At 63.9% G+C, this 11,528-nt stretch overlaps 1 protein-coding gene across 1 annotated transcript; it reads left to right on the top strand.

Annotated features, from left to right (window-relative positions):
* The first annotated feature begins 2,874 nt into the window (after positions 1–2,874).
* On the top strand, positions 2,875–11,156 carry BSG (basigin (Ok blood group)). The gene is made up of 8 exons (XM_055343603.1): positions 2,875–3,033; positions 8,181–8,337; positions 9,002–9,084; positions 9,184–9,320; positions 9,393–9,669; positions 10,045–10,069; positions 10,218–10,279; positions 10,357–11,156. The coding sequence occupies exons 1-7, from the start codon at positions 2,967–2,969 to the stop codon at positions 10,276–10,278; spliced, it is 807 nt and encodes a 268-aa protein (XP_055199578.1). The 5' UTR covers positions 2,875–2,966; the 3' UTR covers position 10,279; positions 10,357–11,156.
* Positions 11,157–11,528: the final 372 nt, after the last annotated feature.

Raw genomic sequence — 11,528 nt, 5'->3', positions numbered from 1 at the left:
GGACGGCTGGACCCAAGGGAGGACAGGCCGGGGAGGGGCCCTGCGATCCTGGCCGTTCTATTTGAGGGAGACGTCCAGAGCTGGGGCGCAGGCCCCTCCCAGAGAGGGTGCAGGCCTCGGTCGCGGGGGCGGGGGTACAGCGAGGAAGGGCCCCGCGGACGGCCGGCGGGCAGGGAGCTCGGGCTGCGCACGGGGTCAGAGTGGCCGGTGCGCGGGGGGAGCCGACCGCAGGTGATGGAACCGGGCTGCCTCGGAGCAGGGCAGAGGCCCGGACACCCGGTGTCTTCCCCCAGGTACCGCGTGCCACAGACCTATGCTGTGAAAATCGATTTTTTTTTTAATCTGAAAATTAGCTATAACTGGGCGTCTGCATTTTTATTTGCTAAATCTGGCCACTGCGCTTGCCGGAGCAGCCCTAGAAGGGCTCTCGCGTCTGGGGGGGCCGGGGGGGCGGGGCAGGTGGGGAGGGGACCAGGCACAGCTCAATTTGTAAACAAAGCAGAGCCTGCCTGGCGGCCCTAATATTTCCCACGAGATCTGTGCTCAGCCCGCGGGGCGGGCAGGGGAGGGGGCCGCGGAATTCCACCCGGGCCCAGGGAGTTTGAAGCCAGCTGGCCGCCTTCCCGCTCCTTCTGCACGTAGCTCTGCCCCGTCCCCCCCCCCCCCAGAGGCCTTGTCCAGCCCGAGGCCCACAGGCCAGGGCTTCTGCTCGGCCGCTGCTCCCGCTCCCTGGTGCTGAGGCAGGTCCTGGCCTCTCACCCTCGCACTTTCTAGTCAGCCGGGCCCTGGCTCTGCTCAGCCTCCCCCCTCCGGCGCCGCCTCCTGGGTGCCTGCCGGGCTCTCCCAGGCTGCCCTCCCCTCCGGGGGCTGCTGCTCAGCAGCTCACGGCCGCTCCCCCCAGAGGGCCGAAACCTCCCCTGTTTCCCTTCTGGGTGCTCCGGCTGGTCTAATGGTTAAACTGACATCACCCACGAGTGGGGGAGAAACAAACATTTAGCTTAACGACACGTGGGAGATGTGCGGAGAAAGCAGGTGGGGCTCCCAGAGCGGTCGCCCTCATGCAGGCTGCGGCCAAGAGTGGGTGCCGTGTGGGGGGTCCCCAGGGCGGCGGCCCGGGAGAGCACAGCGGGTGGGGCAGGGTGCACGGGCCAGTCCTTGGCCGCTGCCCTGGACACGGGGGATCCCCGTCCTGGTCCCCAGAGGGAGGCACCTTAGGAACGGGTCTCCCCGTGAACGTCGACGCCTCTTCAGAGCTTCTCTGGTCTCCGCCGGTCTTGAAAAGCGCAAGCAGGTGAACACAATGGGAAGAGGCACCGGGGCTGCAGGGGACGCGGGGAGCCTGGGTGCAGCCGCCCGCCCTGGGGTGCGCACACAGCCGTCGGGGCGCTGGGTGGAGCAGGAACTGCTGGGGCGTGACCCGCCGCGGCTGCACCCGTGTCCCCGTCCCTTCCTCCCAGCCGCGTGGGGGGCTCTGGGTCCTCGCCCGCCAACGCTTGTGATTTTCTTGCTTCCAGCAGGGCCCCCGCCTGTGATTTGCGTTCCCTGACGGCTCACGACGGCACCTCTGCATGGTTAGTGCCCCCGTGCACGTCTTCTTTGGACAAGTGTCGCATTCGGGTCCTTTGTCTGTTTTCAATTGGATTATTTGTCCGTGTTTTAAATCCGGTTGTAAGTGTTCTTTACATGCTCTAGATATGAGGCCCTCCTGGGACGCGTGATGTACCCGTGCTTTCTCCCGGCCTGCGGGCCGTTTCCTCACTTCCTCCTTGCAGTTCTTTGAAGCACCAGCTGTTTGATCCTGATGAGGTCCTGTTTAGCTATTGATTGTCGCTCATGCTTTTGCTGTCGTATATAAGAAACCACTGCCTGAGCCAAGGTCGTCAAGATGACACTACCTGGTTTTTGTTTGAAACCATTTTGTCATTTCGAAAAGTGTTTGCGGTACGGGGTGCCTGGCTGGCTGGGTTGGGTGGAGCACGCGACTTCTGATCGCAGGGTTGCGAGTTCGAGCCCCACGTCGGGTGTAGAGAATACCACTATCATTAAAAATAAAACCTTAAAGGGGCACCTGGGCGGCTCAGTGGTTGAGCGTTGCTGGGCGTGACCCCAGAGTCCCCGGATCGAGTCCTGCGTCGGGCTCCCTGCATGGAGCCTGCTTCTCCCTCTGCCTGTGTCTCTGCCTCTCTCTCTGTGTCTCTTATGAATAAATAAATAAAATCTTTAAAAAAATCATAAAATAAAATCTTAAAAAATAAAAATATGAGTAAAATCTTAAAAAATAGAAAGTATTTGTCGTAAAATATAGGGACCTCACGGCAGGTTTTCCAGGCAAAATGCGGCACGGCCAGTTAATGTGCATTTCAGATAAACAGCGAATGCTTTTCCTGGCAAAACTGCGTCCAGATACCGCCCGGGATCCTTGTACCAGGAAATTACTCATTCTCCATCTGCAATTCAGACTTAACTGCCATCCAGGTATTTTTATTTGCTAAATCTGCCCGCCCGCGCCAGCCCAGGGCGACGTCCCACCTGCTCACAGGGATCCCTAACCCCCTCCCTTAATGCTTTCTTCCCCTTCCGTACTGGGATAAAACACACACGACAGAAAGCGAGCTGTCAACCACCTGGGAGGATTCCCCCCCCCAGTTCTGACGTCACAGCCTGAGAGGCTGCAGAAAGGGAGGAGGGGCCCAGCGCAGGCCCCGCCCCCGTTCCCTAGCAACGCAGCCACGCCCCCAGGCAGCGAGGCGGGGCCTCCAGGGTCACGTGGGGCGCCCGCCGGCGCCCGCTCGGGCCAGCGCGTGCAAACGTGCTTCCGCGCGCGTGCGCAGGAGGGCCGACCGGCGTGCCGTGCGCGTCCCCGCCCCGCGACGCCGCCCTGCGCGCGCGCGCCCGGGCCCCCTCAGGTTCTTATAGCGCCGCGGGCGGCGGTTGGCGGCGGCGGGGTCGGCACGGACGGCGGCGGCATGGCGGCTCGGGGGCTCGTGGTGCTGGCGCTGGCCCTGCTGGGCGCCGGGGGCGGCTCCGGGGCAGGTGAGCGTCGGGACGGGCGCGGGCGGGGGCGGGGCGGGAGGCGCGGGGGCTCCTGGGGGTCGGCGCGGTGGTTCCTGGGGGTCGGCGCGGGGGCTCTTGGGGGTCGGCGCGGGGCGCGGGGGCTCCCGGGGGTCTGGGCGGGGGCGCCGGGGGCGGACGCGGGGGCTCTTGGGCGGGGGCGGGGGGCGGGGGGCGGCCGCCCCGGAGGTGGGGTCCGCGAGCCCCGGAGCGCCCGGGCGGGGGGCGCGGCGGAGAGGCCCGGGCCCGCGCGGCCCAGCAGCGAGGGCCGCCGGGTGGGCTGCGGGGCCTGGGGGGACTGTCACTCTGGGCAGGTTCGGGCCCGGAGCTGCTCGGGAGGCTCCTGCCCCGGCGTCGGGCGGCGCGCTGAGCCCTCGGGCGCCGGGCGGGCTCGTCCGCCTGCGGAGCCGGGGGAGGAGGTGGCGTCCTGCCCACCCTCTCCTTTTCCGGGGCTGGAAACCGAGGCCCGGCTGCGGAGGGGAGTGCCCCAAGGTCGCCGCGAGGTCGCCTGGGCAGCCCGGGTCCGGGCAGGGGGCAGGGGGCAGGGGGCAGGGGGCAGGGAGCGCGCCGAGCCCCGCGTTCAGCTCACACAGCGTCCGTTCCGCGGAGGCCTTGGGGACTGGGCAGCGTGTGGGGCCGGACCGACGGCGAGAAAGAAGCGGGCTGGGAGCCCGAGTGTCAGGGGACACACAGCAGGACGGTTCTTCCCGGGTTGAGACTCCCCGCGTGGCTCCGGGTTAAAGATTTCCAGGGATGGCAGGTAGGGAACAAAGTGCAGGAAGGGTCTGGGCCTCCTGCGGAGCTTCCCCCGCTTCCCCCTGGCCCACTTGACTCGCTTGGCCTCTGACCTCCTCCTCGTCGGACGGTTTATTGAGAGCCTCCGGGCGAGGGCCTTGGGCTGGCGGGCGCGCCGCCTGCTGTCCACCTGCCAGCGGGTCCCGTCCCCGCAGGACTCAGGAGCCCGCAGGCTCGGCGGACGCGGAGGATAGGCTGCTGTTTCTGGCAGCGCCAGCCCTGGGGAGTCGCTCTGCGGGGCTGGCGGCCCCGGCCCGCGGGGCGTGGAGGAGGACTCGTGCTTTTCCTGAGCCGCCCCTCTGTCAGAGGTGGAAGCGCGTCTCTACCTGGTTCCTGGCTTCAGTCACCAGCGCTCCAGCCAGGAGGCCGGGAGGACCCCTGCCCCCTCTCCGGCAGCCTGTAGCGGGTGGGCGGTCTCTGCACTGAGCCCACCTGGGATCCGTGTCTGTGCTTGCTTCTTCCTCAATTTTTTTTTTTAAATGAAATATCTTGACGTGTATCTCGTTAGTGGTTTTTTTTAGGCAGAGACACAGGCAGAGGGAGAAGCAGGCTCCCTATAGGGAGCCTGATGTGGGATTCCAACCCAGGACCCCAGGGTTACACCCTGAGCCGAAGGGAGACGCTCAACTGCTGAGCCAGCCAGGGATCCCTCTCTGTTTGTTTTTAAATATTTTACTTATTTATTTACTTATATGACAGAGCACGAGCGGGGAGTGGAGGGCAGAGACGGAGGGACAGGCAGGCTCCCTGCTGACACGGGGCTTGATCTCCGGACCCTGGGATCAGAGCAGAGCCGAAGGAGACGCTCACCCACTGAGGGCACCCCCACCCCCACCCCCACCCCCACGCCCTGTTTTGTCTCACCTTTGACAGTTCCACCTTTTCCGGGAACTCCCAGGAATGCCGTGGTCCTTTTTCCACTGGGACGGGTGAATTATTGACAGCGTGCGCCTCTCCTGTCTGGGTCAGTGTCCCAGATGCTTGCTTCAGGGGACGCCGCCAGCAGTGGCTTTCCTCAACTCACGCAGCACATGCCTGGCAGGTTGGCGCCCGTGTTGGCCGAGGCCCAGGACAGGGCCCTCCCTGGGACTGTCGAGGGTCCCATCGTCCTGGCAGGCCTGCTGGGGAGGGCACAGGCGGGCCCCAGGTTGCTAGCTGAGTCCTGCAGGCGGTGGATTTGGCCTCTGGGCCTCAGTTGAAGGGAGCGGGGAGCTGCCTCCTGGTGAGATGGAGGGGAGGGGAGGGGGGAGGCCCAGAGCCTGTGGCTGGCATCCCAGAAATGTTCTCTTGCTCCTCCTACCTGAGCGGAGCTGCCTGCCGGAGCTGCCTGCCGAGGTGGGTGGGAGGAGGCTGGGTGCTGGGGCCTCCTCCCAGCTCCTGGGCTGTTTACCATAAGGCCTGCCTGGCTGAGTGCCCTGCCCGGCTGCCTCAGGGCGTGGAGGAGGGGTGGCTGTTTTTAGATGAAGGTGACTTGAGAACGTGGGTCACAGTCACTTGGGCCAAAACAGAGTTTTCGCTTTTCAGGCTCTCTCCCTGTTTCCTTCCTGCCCCTGTGAATTCCTGGGGTGCCTCGGTCAGGGCACAGGTGTCAGCCTGTGGTTCCTCTGAGACGGGGTGGGGATGCCCTGCCTTGGCCCCTCTCTGAGCCCCTGCAGTCCCTGCCGCCTCCTGGAAGTAGCCCTCAAGCCTGTGGCCTTGGGCACTACTTTCTCTCCCGGCTGAGATCGGACCTTTCCAGCAGCCTCCGGGTCAGGGGACACGGCAGAGACGCGAGTCCTGAGGCTCTGGAGAGGCAGGCCCTGTCTTTCTGGGAGGAGGCCCCTCTCTGGCCTCGCTTTGTGCCCTGACTCACCGCTCCCGGCTCTGCACAGAGGGGTTGGTTTTGCAATCTTGGGAAATCGTGACTCCTGAGAAATGCGGCTTACTGGGAGGTGATCCTTGTGTAGAGACGGCACCGCCACAGGAGGGTTTCACTCCTCTTCTGGCTTCACGCCTCTGTCTGGTTGTAGCTGTGCACGTCCCACCTTGCCCCGGAGCAGAAAGCCTGTGCTACCGGCCGTGTGGCTGTGAGCACGTGCATGTGTGTGACGGGTGTGCGTTTGCACACACGCGTGTGCATCTGTAGGCCAGCATGCGCGCAGGAGGGGCTGCCTGGGGCCCCGGAAGGGGGCCTGTGCACTTCCTGTCTGGCTCTTCCCCTGCATGCCTGCAGTTCTGAGACCTCGCGCGTCCTGTCCCCCACCCAGGCTTCACACAGAGAGGCCACACCCCCCACACAATGGAGGTGCATCTTGAGGAGCCAGAGCCCGCGGGTTGGGTCGGGTTCATGGTGGGTCAGGAGGGGAGCTGTCAGCCCACGGGTGGCTGATGCACGTGCCGGGGACTCTGAGGGGGAGACATGCTTTCCGCCCGTGAGTTGTTCTAGGAAGCGGCCCTGCTGTGACCCCCTCCGGTAAAGAGCGCTGCTGCCCTTGGGTTTCCAGTTTAAATTTTCTTTCTTTTTTTTTCTTTTTTGAAGATTTTATTTGTTTAAGAGAGCATGAGCCGGTCCAGTTTAAATTTTCTTTCTTTTTTTTTCTTTTTTGAAGATTTTATTTGTTTAAGAGAGCATGAGCCGGGGAGATGGGGGCAGAGGCAGAGGGAGAGGGAGAAGCAGATGCCCCGCTGAGCTGGGAGCCCGAAGGGGCTCGACCCTGGGATCACGAGCTGAGCTGCAGGCAGAGGCCTCACCCCCTGAGCCCCCCAGGCGCCCCTCAGGTTGAGTTTTCTTAATGACCAGGTGTCTGTGTGGATGAGGGCGCCAGTCTTTTGTTGGTACTTCCCTCTCCTGAGTTTTCACCCAACTTTAACCTGTAGGCGTAAACTAAGTGGGAAAAGGCTTATTGCCAACTGCCCTGGGGTGGCCCTGTCTGTGCCCACATTCTCTGACCTTCTAGAAGGAAGGCCTGTGGGGCACTTGAGTTTGGGTGACGGATGCTAACGCTTGCACTGAGACTGCTCCCGGAGGAGGCGGCCAAGGGACAGGGTGGGCACGATGGTGTCCCCGTGGCCCGTGCTGCAGGCCCTGGGATAGGGCTCTGATGTGGACCCAGGTGGGGGGCCCTCCCCCTGGCCCATTCTCGCGGCTGCATCCTCCCGGGACTCTGGTCCCTGTGGGGAGCTGCTCCCTGCAGAGGGCCCTCCATGGTCAAGCCTTACTGCCCCAGCAGGCCGCTCCCCGTCTGTTCTAGGTGATTTCCACACTTCACTTTCTAAAGTGAACATCTTGAGCCAGTGGGGAAGTTTGCCTAGCTGGAAATTGGACGGAAGGGCCACAGGGCCACCCACAGCATCTGGGCCATTTCTAGTGGCTTAGTGGCAGGTGGGAGTGGAGTCCTTGATGCTCTGGAGGAGAGTGCCGTCCAGGAGAGGCCCCCTGGCCCCACCTCAGATGGCCTTGCTCTGGTGGGGGGATCTGCAGGAGCGTCCAGCAAGGGGATGGCGGCCTGGGCAGGGGTAGGCTTATCATTCATCACTCATTCATTCAAGAGTTGGGGCAGAGGGAGAAACAGATGTCCGCTGAGCCGGGAGCCCAACATGGGGCTTGACCCCAGGACCCCAGGATCACGACCCGAGCTGAAGGCAGAGGCTTTCACCCACTGAGCTCCCCCAGGCGCCCCTAGGTTTACTTTTTTTTTTTTTTTAAATCTTTTTTTAATTTTTATTTATTTATGATAGTCACAGCGAGAGAGAGAGAGAGAGAGGCAGAGACACGGGCAGAGGATGAAGCAGGCTCCATGCACCGGCAGCCCGACGTGGGATTCGATCCCGGGTCTCCAGGATCGTGCCCTGGGCCAAAGGCAGGCGCTAAACCGCTGCGCCACCCAGGGATCCCTTTTTTTTTTTTTTTTTAACATTTTATTTATTCGTGAGAGTGGCAGAGACACCGGCAGAGAGAGAAGCAGGCTCCCGCAGGGAACCTAGTGCGGGACTCGATCCCGGGACCCCGGGGTCACTCCCTGAGCTGAGGGGAGACGCTCAACCGCTGAGCCCCCCGGGGATCCCAGGTTTACCTTTTAAAAAAGGAATTTCAGGTGTGTGCTGGGGCTGGACCCAGCAGTCGAGGTCTCGGTCCTTGTCCCGGAACCCAGGGTGGTCATCGGGTCCTGTTCCCGACAGGGACATGCATCAAGGGCCCTGTTCTGACGTGATAGGTCTTCAGACCCCGGGCCCCTCTCACTCGGCGGGCAGCACTGGGTGTGATTCAGGCCTCGTGGGCAGGTGGCATGGGGCTCTGGGTTTGGGTCCTTTCTTGCCCTGATCCCTTTGCTCACGTCCTCTCGTGTGACCCCCAGGGAGCGAGATCTTGACTTCTGTGGAGGACATTGGCTCCAAGATACGCCTTACCTGTTCCTTGAACCGCAGCACCACTGAGATCACCGGCCACCGCTGGGTGAAGGGGGACAGGGTGCTCAAGGAAGACACATTGCCTGACCCGAAGACGGAGTATGAGTGAGTGGGGTTGAGATGGTGCCCCAGCCTGCCCCTGGGCCCGCAGAGACACCAGGCCCCCCATTTCAGCCTGTGGGTGTCACCCCAGACCCCTACCCGCGCTCTGCTTGCCCTGACGTGTTGTTACTGCCCACGGCCTCTGGTCAGTCGTGGTGAAGGCTGTGGTCAGTGGGCTTGCGTTGGACAGATGTCAGACAGTAGCCCTGCTCCGACCCTGGGCAGTGAGGTGGCCAAGGCCGGGGGTCCAGGGAGGGGCTGATGGCTGCTGAGTGTAGGGCCCGCCTTCGAGACCCTTCCCTTCTTTCTCCAGTGCCGGCTGGGGTGGGCGGGCTGACTGGCTTCTTCCCGGCCTGGAACCCCTGAGTCCCCGGCTCACAGGTCTCGGGCGCTCCAGGCCGCCCCGCTCGCTCCACTCTGAAGCCTCATCTTTGTCGGATCCCGAGCCAGCCAGAAGCTCAGTCCTGTTTCTGGTGGCTTGGTGGCTGGGCACAGAGGGTCGTGGGGTGGGACCAGGTCCCTGTGCTGTGCTCGCACCTCCTCGTCCCTCCTGGGACCACCTGACCAGGCCTTGCTCTGGCTCCCGTGGGAGTCACCTGCAGCCTTAACTCAGGACGGGATGGTTTTCTGCTGTGCGCCCCGCTCATGGCCACGCGTTTGCTTGCAGGGTGGACTCGGATGAGCGCTCGGGGGAGTACTCGTGCATCTTCCTCCCAGAGCTTCTGGGCAAGAGCAGCATCGAAGTGAGGGGTGAGCTCGGCAGGCCTTCGGGCGCATCTGGGGGGCGGGGGCTAGTGGAACCCCCAGGGAGGGGGCTCAGGCGCCCGCCTTGCTCGGTCTCCCCTGCAGGGCTCCCCAATATCAAGGCTGTGAAAAAGTCGGAGCACGCCACTGAGCGGGAGACGGTCATGCTGGGCTGCAGGTCGGACTCCTTCCCCCCAGTCACCGACTGGGTGTGGTACAAGGTGGAAAGCTCTGGGGACCAGGTGAGACCCGCGCCTGCCGGGGGCGGGTGGGTGAGGCTGGCCTCAGCCCCTACAAGGTCTGCCTGCTCCTAGGTCATCAGCAACAACTCCCAGAGCAAGTTCCTGGTCGTGTCCTCGGAGACCAAGACGGAGCTGCACATCAGAAACCTGGACCTGGAGACCGACCCTGGCAAGTACGTGTGCAACGGCACGAACTCAGAGGGCACCAGCCAGGCCGTCATCGTGCTGCGCGTGCGAAACCGCTTCGCCGCCCTCTGGCCCTTCCTGGGCATCGTGGCCGAAGTCCTGGTGCTGGTCACCGTCATCTTCATCTATGAGAAGCGGCGGAAGCCGGATGAGGTCCTGGATGGTGAGCTCACACGCCCTTTGCGCGCTGTTTGGTTGTTGGGGGGAGGCTGGGCCACCGTCCAGGAGCACGGGAGAGGAGGGTGCTGCGGGGTTGAGGGTCCCCAGCTGGGGGCTGCTGGCCCGAGGCCTCATCTGCCCCACTGTGCCCTCCGCTGCTCTGCCCAGGCCTGTGGCATCGGCTTGGCACCTGAGGGCCGTGACCCCGACAGCTCATTTGGAGGGTGCATGTCCTGGGGGCAGGGCTGGCTCCTGGATTTACAGTAAGGGACAGTGAGGGCGGGGCCTGTAGGACCCGTGCCACCCTGCTAGGGGCCTTGTCCGGGGACCGCTCCTCACGGCCTGTCCTCTTCTTGCATGTGGCTGCGCATCCACACAGACGAGGACACGGGCTCCGCTCCTCTGTAAGTCGTGGCCTCGGGCGGGCGGGCGGGTGGGCGGGCTCCCCTGGGCAGGGCTAGCGGGGCTGCCGGCCCTCCAGTGGGCACGTGGTGGGGCTGGGGCCGCCGTCCTGCCCTCCTGAGCTTTGGGAGCCGTCCTTCCTCTCCCCAGGAAGAGCAGCGGGCATGTCAACGACAAAGGCAAGAATGTTCGCCAGCGGAACGCCAACTGAGGTGAGGCGTGGAGGGTGCAGGGGGTGGGGGCCCCGGGCCTCGGGCTGGGGTCTGAACCTCCGTCCCGCCCTGCACAGGCCTCCCGCCTCCGCCTGGAGCAGCCGCGAGCAGCTCAGCGGCTGGTGTCTGCAGATTCCGCGTTCTTTCCTCTCACAGGAGACCCGCCCCACGAAAGCAGACCACACACCGTGGGTCAGATCACACTTTTCTTTCCTTTTTTAATCTAAACTAGGGTTTTCTACACATAGAATTCCATTCTTTAGGGGGTTTTTCCTTTTTAAACATTTTGTGAGTGTCTCGGGGGAGCCGTGAGCTTCCTGCGAGACTCCTGTCCTCCCCCCGTCTGTTCGGCCACCCCTGCCCGCTGTCCCCTCGCCGGCCCCCCACCGCCTCCCACCCGCCCCTCCGGGCCCCGCCACCCGTCCTTCGGCGTCCCTTGGGCATCTAGCCTCCTCTCCCCTCGTGGGGGTCGTGGTGGACAGACTGGCCCATCTCTGGGGCTCTACCTCCTGGGGCTGCTGGGCCTTGTTGGGACCCCTGTGGAGGGTCACAGGCCGTGCACGGTGCACGGTGCAGGTGCACGCATCCTGCCTGCCCGAGTCCATGCTGGCGGGTTGCCTCGGGTCTGTGTTGTGCGTGGGACGGCTCTGACCACGTGGCTGCTGGCGGGCCCCGCCCACCCCTCCCTGTCCCTCCCCGCTCCTGACGTCCACCCGGTTGCAGGGGAGTTGCCTGGCCACCAGTGCTGCGGGTCTGCCGTTATGGCAGCTGCAGGACCCCCTCCCCAGCTGTTCCCCAGCTCCCGACTCGCCCGCCACCTGCCTGCTCACCAATAAAGAAAGCCTGAGCCGTCTCGTTCTCGGGCTCCTGTGCACACCGCCTGCGTCTTCTGGAGAGCTTGTGGGGGCGGGAGCGCCCCTGGTGCTGAGTCCTGGGTGCAGTTGGGGTGCATGGGAGGGGCTGACCGGCTGGCCAGGAGCTTTGTTCCCAGGATGAAGGCTAAGGGTAGGGATGGAGTGTGGGGGGCAGAGGACCATGGGTGCCGTGGGAGTGTTCAGAGAAGAACTGGGCCCCGTGGTGGGTGTGAGCTAGGTTCCTACGTCCACGGGGCCCGGGACTCCTTCCGGTGGGTCCCCCCGGACAGGACCAGACCCACAGCTGCCTGGCACCTGCCTGCCCCAGGCCAGAGGTTCCCTGTGGTGTGAGTGGTGTCTGGGGAGAGGGGGGTGTCCAGGACCCCACTAATGGG

This window comes from Nyctereutes procyonoides, unplaced genomic scaffold, assembly GCF_905146905.1.
Source record: "Nyctereutes procyonoides isolate TBG_1078 unplaced genomic scaffold, NYPRO_anot_genome, whole genome shotgun sequence".
Classification (NCBI taxonomy): domain Eukaryota; kingdom Metazoa; phylum Chordata; class Mammalia; order Carnivora; family Canidae; genus Nyctereutes; species Nyctereutes procyonoides.
Note: the sequence above shows the minus strand (reverse complement) of the source record. Positions and strands in the feature narration are given on the sequence as shown.